This window comes from Argiope bruennichi, chromosome 2 (genome assembly GCF_947563725.1).
Source record: "Argiope bruennichi chromosome 2, qqArgBrue1.1, whole genome shotgun sequence".
NCBI classification, from domain to species: Eukaryota; Metazoa; Arthropoda; class Arachnida; order Araneae; family Araneidae; genus Argiope; species Argiope bruennichi.
The window spans coordinates 59225024-59240671 of record NC_079152.1 but is presented as its reverse complement, the minus strand read 5'-3'; the positions used below and the strand labels follow the sequence as shown (position 1 = coordinate 59240671).

Sequence of the window (15648 nt, the reverse complement as noted above, 5' to 3'; positions counted from 1 at the left end):
TGTGTCAAAAGTTAACAAGAATTATTTCTTTTGGTTTCTAAGCAATTTCATGATTTAGAAACAAATCCAAGGAATTAAAAATCATTTAATTCAATAGTTTTTAAGCACATATTTTCACTACATAGAATATATATTATTAGCTTCAAAACTTCTGCTCAAACATATAAAATATTATTACAAACATTGCAATCCTTCTCAAGATTATTTATCTGGGAATAACTATACACAGGATATCTTTCAAGTTGAGTTGCTTTTGGTAACAGAAAATAGTTTTGGTATGAAAAATTAATACTGTTTACCTTATGTCCAATCCTCCTCCTTCAATGCTGATTAAAGATGAGTAATGATAAGAATCAAGATTAATTTTTAAACCTTCAACTGGACCAAATATTCCAGCATATTCTTCTCCAAATTTATCACCAAAATCTAAATCTGTATCGATAGACTCATGTGAGTTTTTAAATCTTCTGCTATCCACTGAAGGATAAATATGAATAGCAACATCATTTAGTAATTTCTTGATGGCTGGATTACCAAAACGGTAACCTACAAAAAAAAAAAAAAAAAAAAAAAAAAAACTTTTACAAATGAAAAATAAAGGCATATTGGCATTTTAACTACTTGAATCCTTTGAATTTGTCTAGGACTTCTCTTTACATTATATTCATTGTTAGTTTTAAATCAAGACAAAATTACTTGAAAGATGTTCACAAGACAACATATGCCAACATTTTCACTGAAATTATGTCATATGAGTCATCTGCAATATGTAGTCTTTCCATAAGGAATCTACCTTTTAACTAAGATTAAAAATTTTTCAAAATGTTAAATATCTCATTTGATCCCATCTTGTTGATCATATCTTGTCTCATTTGAACTCAATGAATACATTAAACAGAATTTCTTAAAAGTAAAAATTTTTAATGGTATTTTTAGATAAATTATTCTCAAAAAATTATATTATCTTTCTTTAATTTATCATGCATTCAAAGATATGAAAACAATACAAATTCTTTGAAAAACTATATGAAGAGTAAAATAAAATTTTGTGAAAGTATATATATTCATTCTTAAATTAACATTGCATATTGTAAAAAAATTTCAAAACAGAAACCTATCAACTCATGAAATGCAAATACTAATAAACCAAAGAATACAAACATAAAAATATACAATAATAAATAACATAATAAAGTATGATAATACTTTTGAAATACGAAATAAATTTTCAAATATAAATACAAATTATCTAGCAGCATATTTTTATTATTTTAAACTCCAAGATTGTTCATCTCTTTTAAACTCATCTTAATAAAAAATTAATAAAAGTATTAAAAAAATTTATATACATACATATAAAACAAAAAGAGGATAGAAAGTAGAATTTTGTAATCAAAATATATTAATCACTTCATTAAGGGATGAAATATATGCAAAATATTTCAAAGAAAAATAGTTTTTTTATAAAAGAATAATTAATTGACTGTATCAGAAACACCTTAATAGATCAAGGTGAATAAGAATCAAAGGTTGAAGAAATCAAAAATAAACAAACAGCACATCACTATAAGATAAAGACAAAAGTTAGGTGATAATATGGTCTCTTTGTAGATATACCTCTCCCCCGCCCTCCCACACACATTCTCCATTTTTTTTTTTTCTTCTTTTTAACACACATCTTTTCTCATTTCATATATTTTTTCTTTGCACCAGCTGTCCTTAAATATTATACTTACTCTGTTTTGGTTTTGTTTCATATTCATTTTTGATGTTTTGGCCTTTGGTTTAAATAGTTCTTTCAGATATATGTAAACAAAAACTGTAATTTAAAAAAATTTATAACATGCTTTAATAAAGAATTGAAAGCTACTTAAGTCAATATAACAAAACTGAAAGTTATCAGTTTTTGAAATTCTAATAACTACTCAAATAGTTTACCTTCAACAAGGTGTCTAGCAAGCCTCACACATATTTCACGCCCACCAGGCTGGTTGCTATGAAGGCCTCCAATAACTGCTATTTTGAGTTTATGATCACTTTTTTCAACCTAAAATCAAATGATTAAATTTAAATTATAAAATAAAGAATAATGAGAAATTTTATTAATTTTAACAAATCAATAAAAATTTAACAAATGTTTAACATAAGGAAACAAATTAGTAAAATTAACAAGAAAAATTTCAATATTACCACATAAAACAATAGCCATACCACATAATTACCACAAAAATAAAATTTTAATTCTTGTCACTAAATAGCTAGAATTGAATAATTTTTTAAAAAAATTAAATGACATTTAGTAAATTCTACATTTAATTCTTATTACATCTTCTCATTACATCTTGTTAATTTTTAATTTGGAGAGAAAAATGGTAGAAATAGAGAAAAACTTTTCAGGTTTTTTTAAACTAATTTCTTAATATTACATTGCAAGGCAAAATAATTTTTTATATATAATTTCAAAGGATTTTAACAACTATTTGTGAAAGGAATTCAAAAATTTTATATTTCTTGCTACAAAGTATATAAAACAAAACACATTTCATAGATATATATCTTTAATATAAGATTGCAAGATTTTTGAATTAGATATAAGATTACATCTTAGCATCTACACTACCATCTGTGAGAATAGTTGATATGACTATTATAATATATGAATATGACAAACTGAGTTTGTGTTCAAACTATAAGATAACTGATCACTGAACACTTTGTCTATACTGTTGAATATAAATACTGTAACAGCAAACATAATTTATAAATATCAGGTACATAGAATATATAATTATTTATAAAAAAAAAGATGTCAAACAAGGGTGTGTAACATACAATGAAAAGTCAAAACATTTTTCAACGCATTCATCCAGATGACATGAAGGCATATGATTAATTGGGAATAGTATTTAACTGCTGCTGCAGAAGGTAAGGAATCATTCTTGAACTTACTTTTGCAAGTGATAGGAAAGGATCTGATCTAAATGAATTTGATAAAGAGACTATAATGGCCGGAAGACACGGAATTAACTGCTTATCAGTTATTACGGAATTAGTATCAGTGAAACAGCACGACTGGCAATTTGTTCATGATTATCGTTGTTAGTATTTATGCAAAGTGGATAAATGACAATGAAACCAGCAGTAGAGGCCAAGGTGTTGGATGTCCACAGGCCATCAAAGAAAAAGGATGTTGGAGACTGTCATGCTTGGTAAGGATAAATCAGAACTAGACAGCGACTCAGCTGACTGGCCTACTGGGCAGTCAGCTGAGTCGATCAAGTCAATCAGAGCCGAACAAATGTTTTGGAACACACAATTCAGTGGACATTGTTGGATAAAAGACAGTACAGCAGACATTGCACTTGTATGCCTCTATTGACCAAGCATTATTGTCAATTACACCTATAATGGGCTAGGAAACGTTGAGACTGGACCATGGTTAAGTGAAAGAGAGTTATTTGGTCAGATGAATCATGATTTCTCATTCTGCATGTTGATGGTCATGCCAGGGTACTCCATCTTCCAAGAGAACAATTGCCCCCCTCATGTATAGTAGATTATAAACATCCTGCTCCAGGTGGATGAGCTCATAAGTGACTCTGGAAACAGTAATTGTGGTAGAACAGACCATGAAAGATGCAAATTATCTGAACCTGATTTCAGATCAGTTGCACAATTACATAGTGTCTGTCTTCCCAAATGGAATTGAAAACTTCAGTATAACAATTCTCCATGTCACAGGGTTCGAATTTTGTTGGGCATATTCGTGGAGCATAATGATGAACTCCAATTAATGGCCTGGTTACCTAATTTGCCATATCTTAATCTGATAGAGCACATTTTTGATTTCATAAAAAGGCAGCTACAGATCAACATCATCATATTGGAATATTTCGACTTTGTGACTGATGCTTAGACATTCGGTACACCCTGTTTCCAGTCATCTACCACAGACTTGAGGGATTCATGTCAAGGTGAGGTGCAGCCGTTTCCTGCTGCAGTGGAAGTAGAATGCACTATTTAAGAGGTGGTCATAATGTTTTGGCACTTCAGTGATGTATACTTATAAGTTACATCATAGCAAGCACAATAAAAAAAATATTCCACAAATTAACTACAAGTATACTCATATGCAATTGTTAGCGGTTTAATAACTTTTAATATTACTAATATTTTAGTTATTTATAACATTTAAAAGCAGAAATAGGGAAAACCAATTATGGTATGTTAATATCAGTACTTGAGTTTTGGCATCTGACATTTTAACTTTTAATAAAATTCATTCATTTTTAATTTAAAATTGTCAATTTCTTTGTCTTGGTAAATAAATTCAAAATTAATTTAATGTGCAAAAAATAAAGGATTCAGAATTATAATCTCCACCAAATAAAATTATAATAAATGCCACAATAAATGATGCACATTGCTATAAAGGGAAATTATTACATAAAACTACACCAAGATTTATGGAAATACAATAAATGATTCTGTTAGACAAATGAAACTTGTCAAGCTATTAGCTTTCAGACAAGACATATAACAGAAAACATTCAAACTTCTCCACACAATGATGAAATTTTATATAATAATTATCAGTATTTACATTCATTCATTACTGCAAAGAATTTCCCATAGAGCACTATTCAGGTTAAATTATATTGAAAGTTGAACATCTTATTATAATAATTTATCCTCTTATGAATAAGTATAAATGTATCTGTATGCATATCATTCTCAGAGTAAGACTTTACTGAATCTTGGCAAAACTGCAATTAACTTTTTTTAATTCAACTCATAACAATTTTGTAAGACAGTTACACATAAAATTTTGAAAATTACCTCTGATGACACTATTATGAAATTGAAGGCTTGCATACCATCATGACCAATATTTGCCATTGATTTAACAAGCTGTGGATTTTCATTCTTCAACTTTAATAATGAGCTATGCAATTCTATATTATTTAGATATCTGTCATCAATATTATCTAGAATTCCAAAGTCTTCTTTTTGTAACCAGTCAAAATATTCATTATCCAGAGTAAAATTAACTTGAATGCCATGAGTATCATCAGGAACAACCACTTCTCTTGAACTGCGAGAATATCTGGAAAAAAAAAGTACAAATTTAAAAAGGAAGGAAGCATTTACTCATAACAAAAAATGAAAATGTACAAAGCACAACAAATTATATATAAAAAAAAATTCAGAAGAGTAACAAAATAAAATAAAATCTTAAGCCACCCACTTTATTTGATCTCGCATTGTGTCATTAATTCTGAATACAAAAAAAAAAAAAAAAAAAGTGTGGAAAAAATTTCAATTTTCAACTAAATAATACATACCCATGAGACGATGCTACTATAACATAATTTCCAGGAGCCAGAAGTCGCCAATAATCGCCGAAATTTGCTGAAACTACATCATGATCGATTCCAATCACATGAATAGAAGCATTCCGAATGCCATTTCCATTCTTATCTAATACAAAACCATTAACTCCAGAATGAACCTAAAAATAGATATTAAAATGATACCATAAAACTCTCCTATAAATTTGTGAAACCACTATATAATTAGTACATAATTTATAGTAAAAATGTGGTTTTAATTATGTATAAAAATTTTTTAATTTGACAACAATTTCAATCTAAATATCCATAAAAAGATTCTTAATTTTAACCTCTTATCATTACACAAATTCCACATTTAAGCTTTTTTAAAACAAAGTGATAATCTTAAAAGTCATAAAAAAACTATACTACTATTTATTCAAGGAATGCATACAAAAGTTCAAGAGAAAGCGCAAATCCAGATAATTACATAATTAAGTATATTTTGCATGTCACATGCAAGATTATTTTATTCTGATGGGGAGAGGGAGAAATCCTTGCTTGAATGATATTAAAAGCAATATTTGAATGGGAAAATAATCAATTCTTGTCAAATTACATTTTATGACATAAATTATTGATATAAATTGCACAGCAATTACAAAACCAAAGATCATTATTCTCATGATTTTATTTCATGCTTTCAAAATTCAATTACAAACCAACTTTCCTTATTGTAATAAGATAAAAAAAATATAACATTGCAGTATTATATTACTAATAAGGTTTGGTGCAATTAATTGCAGAGAAAAAGAAATGGCACTGATTTTCACCAGTCAGCCCTTTATTGATAAGAGCCTGGACACTTTTGTTTCATGTTTTTGAGCAACAGTTTTCAGAAAATTTATTAAATTATGACAACTTTTAAATTCTCATGATATTGCTAATTTTTGAGTTTTAGAAGAAAGCTAGCTTTGGAGAATCACATGAAGCATTGACAAGCAAGCTTCTTTTTGATTTAAATTAACAATATAATGAAGTTTAATTTACATATGTCCATTGTTTCTTCTTTCTGATATATATATACAATTTTTTTTTTCATTTTTAGCATAGTGTTTTTATAACAATTATTTACAAGCCAAATTCACATTCAAGCTTATTTCTATTTACTTTTTTGGTATATTTTGATTCCTAATGCTTTTAATTTACAGATATCAGCTTTGTGAATTTAAAAGATCAAAAAATATTTCTTGCACAAAATACAAAGAAAGTTAAAACTTCCTCATTTCACTTCAAAGTGCTCTAAAAATTATCGCAATTCCTTATTTTTTTATATACATTAATTGCATTTTAGTCTTATTTTTCTCAACATTACGCCTATCTTCTTTGAGCTGTTGCTACAATGAAATGAGATCTCTCTTCCTCTGAGGTATAAAACCATTAATTTTTTATCACCTTAAATTTAAAAAAAGAAAATGCTGCTTCTAAACAAAACTATATAATGAGTTAAAGCATGAGAAACTGCAGAATTTTATGATATTTAATGAATGTGAAATCCGTACATTAAGTGACTGAAATGAAAATGAAAAAAGTTATGATTAAAAAAAAAAAAGAGTGAACAAAGCTAACAGCACAACATAATATAAAAGAGATATTACAAATTCAATTAAAAATTATATATCATGAATAACAAATCTTTACAAAAGCAAGACATTTTTACGAAAAACCATTTGTTTTTATAACAAACTATACAAAAAAGAAATACATACTTTATTTATTAATTTAGGATAAATGCTAATGCAAATAAAGTAAAATGATAAAACCTCAAAATTGTTTCAGAAATATCCTTCTGTAAGTGAAACATGTGATATTTTAATTACCAAAATAAAACAAATGTAGTTAAGAGCTTCTATAACATTTGTTTCTTGTAAAAAAGTTTCACAAATGATGAAACATTATCATTGCTAAATACAGGAATTTATTAAAATCTGGAAATAGAAAAAGGTCAGATAAGTTGGCAAAAGGTCAGTCAGACAACCTGGAAAATTTTTGAAAAGAAGCTAAATATTTATTTGATATTGCTGCTTATAAGTGTGTTAACTTTAATACTTGTACTTGTATAAAGGAAAAAAATACCAGATACGGAACAAGAGTTTCTCAACAATGAACGCTCCAACAGGAAAATAGTTATAGGTAATATTGATATAGCTAAAAAAACAAGAACTTTGAAGTGGAAAGAAGCAAGAAAAAGTAGGATAGAGAATAGTTACGTTCAAACAGACAAAAAATACTAGAAACAGTCACCGGCAAAAATGACATAGCTGAAGAACAACAGTATCCTTTACAAGAAGAGGAAAATCAAACAGATCCTACAAATATACAAGAAGAAATAAAACTACCAGGCCCTTCAAAACTGAACAAAGAGAAAAGCACACAAATGCATATTCAATTGCCATTTTGTAGCTTCCATTGCTGGCTATATCAGGATATCAGATAGAGCTGCTGCAGCTATAGCTAGAGCTGCGTTACAGGACATGTGTCTAATCCCAGAAGACAAAACGAATGTAATAGATTGGATGAAAATTAAAATAGTAACAGAACCCCCCACCCCACCCTCCTTGTTAAAACATGTTTCCAGTGGACTCTCTCAAAGACTTTATATGGAAAGCATCTAAAGCTGAACCAAATAGCATAGAGAACCTTTTTATCAACTTTTCCCAGTTTTCTTGTCATATGCAAGTAGTGGAAAGAGCTATGAAACTAGTGACCAAATCAGCTCAAAATGTCTGTGATTCAATCACAAGTGAAAGATACATAAGAGCAAAAATTGATTCGTGTAAATGTGGCAAAATTTAATACAAACAGATTAATGTGGCACTGAAGCAGAAACAAACATTTTAAACTGTAACATTTGTAAATATGGAGGATACAAAAATAAGAAACATAAAATTTGAAATTAAAAATATTTTTTTAATACAATTAATAATTTTTTTCCAATTATAATGCTTATATAGTATTTAAAACCATCTTTTGTAACAATACATTTAAGAAAAATTCATAAAAAATATTTTATAAAAGTTTATAATTTATCAATATTTTTACAAACTTCAAGCTTTTTGCAGCACCTGAAGTTGATGTAGTATTGCAACCAAATTTTATTTTATTCTTTTTGAACCAAAAGGCAACTTTTCCCTACCGTTATCAAACTAATACCTTAAAAAAATAAATTATGGTCATTTTTATTCCACTGTAATATGCCTTATATTTTATCACTTAAACATTAATGAAGGTTTGCACAATCCATTTCTGTATGCTCTTTGAGGCTTGCTTATGTTCCACCAAAATTGCTCTTCACAGTTTCTTTTGTTATGTGTTTTTTGTTTTTTTTGTTTTTGTCCCCAAAGAATTTGTTTCATTCCATATATTAATTTTAACTGCAGTTGCATCCAATTAGGAGAGATTATTTTATGGTCATCTAGTATTAATGATGTTTAAACCTGAAACAAATATTTCTGTTCAGTAAAATATTAGAATACTAGAAACTTGAACTGTAATTGATTATAGTAAATAATATTATTTAAGAATGATAACTTTTAGATTCTGCATTGCATCCCTTTATACAAAACATTGCTTTATAAAAGCAATTATCAGATTATACCAAAGTAAATTGGTACTAATTTACTAAATAAAATGAAATATATAATTAGCCTTCTCAAGAAATTCTGCTTTTTAATAATTGTTATTTATAAAAAAATCATTCATTAAAAACCTTCAATTTTGTAGGAGAAAAAAACAAACAAACAAACAAAAAAAAAAAAACACTTCTAAATATTTAAAAAAAAAAAAAAAAGTAGACAATAAAACATACTTGTTGAATGTATGCTATAAGAGATTCTTTATTGTCGCTCCAATATTTTGGAAGGTCACTAGCATATGGATATTTCTTACACCCCACCTCAATAGTTAATTCAAAGCAATTGCTATGCAGATAATTCCAATCCTGCATTCCACCTATATCAGATTGTATTTCAGAAAATTCAATAAATTATTGCAATAAAAATAAAAGATTTTAAAGAATAAAAATAAAACAAATTTCTTTCCAAAATTCTAGAAGAGAAAACATAAGACAATTAAGAATTTTTTTTGTATTTAATTGTATTTAAGAATTATTTATTAAATACTTTATTATAACAACATCCACCATAATAAAGTTAAAAAAAAGAATATCTTACATTTATTTTGCACATAAGAATACATACTACCCATACAATACATACTACCCATTCAAAAATTGTACAATATTAAAATTACAAAATATTAAACAACCAAATGTAGTTAAAATTAGAAATATATATTATATTTGAAAATTTCTTTTCATAACTTTTTATATCAAATAAATGGAGGTAGTAATATATATACAGTGGTGGCCAAAAGTGTGGACATTTTTTTTAAAGTTTCATGTTTTTCAACTTTGCGTGCTTGTAGAATATATTAATTTTCACTTAAATACAAATGTTTACATATCAAATTGAAGGTAATTTAATGTAGAATTTAATAACAAAAACTGTATTACAATAACTGTATTACAAAAAAAGTTACGCTTATTTTAGTAGAACAAACAAACACAAATCGCTTTGAATAATGACATGTTTTGTAATAAAAGTGTACTAGCCAATCTCAAAACTGTTCTGAGGACCAATCAAATGTCTGTAACTATAGTTTAGATTATTTGGATGGTAAAAGAGTTATTGTTGTGGAAATATTTTGCGGAATGATGCATACTAGTACAATTAAATAGAGTACTGCTGTTTTTTAATATTTTAAGTCCTTTTTTTTAATTAAACTAATTTTAAACAACTAATTTCACCAACAAGAAGAACTGATTGGACATCTACAAAAAGAAGCCGAATTGTCATATTGAGAGAAAATGGCCTATCTTATGCTGAAATTACAAGACAAGTTGGTGGTTCAGTAACTTGTTCTGGTGTACGAAAGTTCTGTTTATGTTACGAAAAAGCAAAATCAGTGGGAAATAAGGCCAAATCAGGCCGAAAAAAATGCACAAGTGCTACTGACGATAGAAAAATTAAACGGCTATGCCTTCAAGATAGAAAAATTTCATCAGATGCCATTAGATGTGAAATGAGTGCAGCGGGTATTGCAGTAAGTTCAAGAACAATAAGAAGAAGGTTATCAGGATTTGGACTACAAGCTAGAATTCTAAGGAAAAAACCATATTTAAATCAAAAGCAACGCGAAAAACGAGTTAAATGGGCAAAAGAACACATTAAATGGTCAGAAAATCAATGGAAGCAAGTAATCTGGAGCGATGAGACTAAAATATCGCTCTTTGGTAGCGATGGTAGAAAATACGTGAGACGTAGAGTAGGTGAAGCGCTTCATCCTCATTGCATTGAAGCAACTATGAAAACAACAACAAATGCCATGATTTGGGCATGTAAGTCTGCAAATGGTGTGGGCCGAATTCAAGTGATTGATAAGCATTCTGAATGCCAAAAAATAAATCGAAACTGTCCTGGAACCAAAATTGATACCTTCCATCAGGGATTTCTTCCCCAACAAAGCACCATTTATTTTTCAGCAGAATTCAGCTCCATGCCACACAGCAAAAGTATGCAAAGCATGGTTTCAAAATAAAGGCATATATGTATTACAATGGCCAGGAAACAATCCTGATCTCAATCCAATTGAAAATTTGTGGCGACGTTTGAAAATTCTTGTACGACAAAAATGTCCATCCAATAAAAGACAACTTATTGAATCTATAATTGATTCTTGGCACCATGTTATTCCGAAAGATGAACTCCAAACACTCGTTCACTCGATGAAAATACGCTGTGAAGCTGTCTTAAAAAATAAGGGTTATCATACTAAGTATTGATTGTGTAAGTATCACTTTAAAAAAATGCAAATCTAAAATACATCTTACTAAAATTAGCGCAACTTTGTTTGTAATACAGATATTGTAATACTGTTTTTGTTATTAAATCCTACATTAAATTACCTTCAATTTGATATATAAACATTTGTATTTAAGTGAAAATTAATATATTCTACAAGCACACAAAGTTGAAAAACATGAAACTTTCAAAAAATGTCAACACTTTTGGCCACCACTGTATATATATATATATATATATATATTAATCTTATTATGTTCCATTTTAATTAGATGAAGTAAATTATATTTACTACCCAAAAATAAAAATTATCTGTAATATTTTTAAAAAAATGTAAACATTATTCTTTTATAACTCCAGAAAATTTTTACAACAAAGTTCTTAAATAAATGCAGTAGAATCTTTTATGTTCTTACCTGCCACACTGTACCATGCTGCTCCATTGGTTATGCCACCAGGAAAAGATTCATTCAGCTTACCTTGACCACCACATGGCAGACCTAGATGCATTGTAGGATGTTTCTGAAATGCATATAATATAGTATCAGTGTTTATTATCAAATGATTAAAATGTGCATGAAAGATAAAAATTTGGAGCATTTGAACAAATAATAATAATATTGTAAGTAGAATCTGGAGAATGAATATTTTTAACAAATATAAACTGTAATTTAAGGGCAGCATTTTTTTTAGGGCAAACAGACTGAGAGAAAAAGCCTTTCTATATTATTAAAATCATTAAGCACTTTGCTCTGAATTATAAACACAAGGTTAAAAAAAACAAACAATACTAGTTATACTGGCAAATTTAAAAATAATATAACTGAATTTGTTAATATTAGAGCATTATAAATATCATTGAAATCTTGTTCTGCAAACATATATCCAGACAAATATTTAGCATGAAAAGTAAAAAACATTTCTCTTACCTTTTAAAATATCCTTAATGTTTGCAAAAAAAAAAAAAAAAAAAAAAAATAGAGCCATAAATGGGGACAGAAATGTTAACTAATAAATATCTGTTTGAATACATACTGATAATCTCATGCAAATTTCAAGCATTTTTGATTCCAAACTGTTATTGCTAAATATGTTAATTGGGAAGCAATTCATATTTTTACAGTACTAATCACTACTCTGTTATTTATTTTAATGGTTAATAGGAATTCTATAAAAAATAGTGAACACAAAATACAAATTAAGTTTATGCCAACAAATATTCTAGCCCTTCAGACAATAGTGAAAGATTGCAATATCTATACTAGCATCCACACCAGAATTTTGTCTATGAAATGTAATTTTCAAGAAGAAAAATTATTTTTAGATGATAATTTTTTTTACGATGATGTAGTACCAATTAACTACTTGATTTTGCACCTAGAGCTACCAGATATTAGGATAATAGATATGGATAACTTCTTGGATAATAGATATTTGAAAAGAAATGGAAATTTCAATTTTAAATAAAATCAATATTTTAAAATTTCCTCACAGACTTCTGAGAACATTACACAAAAATTTTTACTTTTATTAAATTTTTATTTTAATTTTAATATTTTTTGAAAATTATTTAAATGCAATTTGTAATATTCTATATTTGTAATATTTGCAAAGCAAAATTCAAGCCAATATCATTATTTCATTAATCTTTCAATCACATGTTTTAACCAATTTTAAATTACAATAAAAAAATACTTGCTTACTTTTGGCATTCACTGCAATTTTTTCTTTTTCTTTAATTACATAATGTTTTTAGACGGGTATTCTATTTTAATATGTAATATATAAAAATTATTTTACTATTGCCTGATTGTTAGAACAATCAAGCTTCATATTTTAAATGGCAGATTTTTAATTTGAAAAAGATTTTTTTTGCATTAAATTGAAAACAATAAAATATAAAAAAAAATATTGAGAAATTTTTTAAAGATTTTATTACAATTGTAAATCCCCTTTAAAACCAAACTGATAATAGAACAGGTAGTTTACTGACCATGAACAAACATTTAATCTCAATATCTATGAGCTACTTTTAAATTCAGACTCCTTAATTTTGTAAATAGTAGTAATAGCAACCTTTGCCAATCATTGTAGCTATTCAATTTAATAGGATTGGAGGAATTATTGAAAGGAAGATATTTTCCTTTTGGTCAACACCCATGTATCCATAATTATAATTTTTAACCTCAAAAAAATTTCGATTCAATCTAAATAGTTTATCATTTCAAATAAATAATACTTATGATGGAGATAATTAGTTTTAAGTATTTCATTACATGAACTCAAATGGGTGAATTTTGTATTCAGAGAAGAAGATTTTGAAATTCCTTTCTTAGCAAGTGTCTTCTAAAGCAAGAGGAACTACCAATAGCAAGTTGTATTCAACTTATATATACAGAAACAAAAATATTCAATAATGCCAAAATGAATCATTCACTTTCCATGCACTTAAATGCTTGCTAAGAACCTTCTTTGTTCCTGTGCATATCAACAAATATTGGCTGTGTTTCACATCAAATGCATCTTTCTATGCTTGTTGTTCTCTTTAAGATGAATGAAGAGACAATTTCTTGAAAATTCAGATTTTGTTATTTGCATTCAAACCTATTGTTTTTAAGAAATTTTAAGCATATTCATTTATCTGCTAATTATAGGTAAGAAACATATTTAACTTTAATGTAAATACTGAAATGATGCAAAGTTCAACTGCATAGTAATTCATAAAAGCAATAAAACAGTATAAGTACTAAATGTTCTTCACAATTTAACTACTTCAAAAAAATTGTGTTTACAAACACAATAAAAATCAGTACAATCCAAAATTAAAATATGAAGTTAAAAGAGCAATGAGAATTATTATTCTTGAAAATTTATTATAGAATGAATAGTAGTTTTAGAAATAGATATTACTTCAAACATTATAATTTTTTACACCTGAAATTTGTGATAAATTATTTAAAAGCTAAAAATCTACTTTATAATCTATATGTAATAATAAGTAGTATTTTCACATTCAGCTTTTAAAACTAGTTGAAAAATACAAATTAAATTGTGCTTTATAAAAATAATATCTGGTTGTAGCAATTAACAATAATAAGACAGAATTACAGATATTATGAAATTAAAAGATGGCCAAAAATTTGCTATCAGAATACAAAGATAAAGGAAAATCTTGTTGCTATGTGAAAAAAAAAAAAAAAAAAGACTGAAGCCAGCATGAAAAAAATTAACAAAATTTATCAAATAAAGAAAAAATTTTATATATTGAGCTTGAGCTATATGACAAGTATTTTACAACTTTGTTATACATCAGAAGAATTTTAAAAAAATAAAAAGTAATAATATACAAGACAAAATTTAACTATTGGGGACAATTAAAAAAAATGTTTATAAGGTATATTATTGTTGCTAAGGTATATTATTGTAAAAATATAACTGAAAACATTATTTTGGTATTAATATCTATCCCCCTTTGAAAATAAAATTATTATCATAACTTTAACAGTAGTAAAAACTTGTAATTGAAAGATCTGAAAAGAAACCTAGAAATATGGAATTAAATTCGGTCTTATTGAAAAGACCATTTCTTAAATTTTAAAATGGTTATAAAAAGGGTTATGTCAAAATATGCTCTTAAATTACTGTGTAAAAACATTAAAATTTTGATTAATTTAATTATTTAAAATTCAGAGGATTTCAAGAAATCCCTTTTTTATTATAATGTATTAATTACCCATCAAGTCACTACAATCAAATTTCATGTTTCTAAACATAAAATTGAAGCAATCTAAACATAAAATTGAAAATTTTTTTGGGAAGTCAATTAATGGTATTTCTTCTTTATACATAAAGACAACTGAAAATAAACAAAGTTAATCATCTTCAAATCAAGCTATAAAGTTTGTTAGGTTTATAACCATTTCTCTTCTTACATAAAATTGTGTTATAAATAAAACATAAAAATTTTAGAACAAACACTGACAATTTAGAAAATGAGAAAACAAAAATTTATACCAAGGATTGCGATATACAGTAATTTTTTAGAATAGGTTTTCAGAATAGGATATGTTTTAATAGGCCTATTCTGCAAGAAGCATAAAACATGAATATAGTAAAACATGAATACATCACAATTTTCTGCAGTTATCTCTATTTACTTTTACAAAATTTAATATACAGATTAGTTAAATTTATCTTAAAATACGTAATCTGCTTTTATGATGGTTATAATTTTATGAAAGAATTGTTCCTTAGTTGAAATTACTGTCAATAATAATCAAAACCCTATTTCAGAAAATAAGAAATAAGAGAGAGAATAGTCTTAAACTTTTCTAATTCACTAATACAGCAAATTGTTTAGTATTAATTATTTTAAAAGTTTCAAACTCATGAAA

The 15648-nt window shown here is 26.8% G+C and overlaps 1 protein-coding gene across 1 annotated transcript in view; it reads right to left on the bottom strand.

The window, feature by feature from the left end:
- The window catches only part of LOC129955523 (carboxypeptidase D-like), a 57910-nt gene that overhangs the window by 27363 nt on the left and 14899 nt on the right, over positions 1-15648 (bottom strand). The window contains exons 7-12 of the mRNA XM_056068230.1: positions 11671-11776; positions 9202-9344; positions 5346-5512; positions 4840-5107; positions 1939-2047; positions 300-546 (exon numbers count right to left, since the gene is read on the bottom strand). Of these exons, the coding sequence (XP_055924205.1) occupies positions 300-546; positions 1939-2047; positions 4840-5107; positions 5346-5512; positions 9202-9344; positions 11671-11776 (1040 nt within the window). The remainder of the gene's footprint in view (positions 1-299; positions 547-1938; positions 2048-4839; positions 5108-5345; positions 5513-9201; positions 9345-11670; positions 11777-15648) is intronic.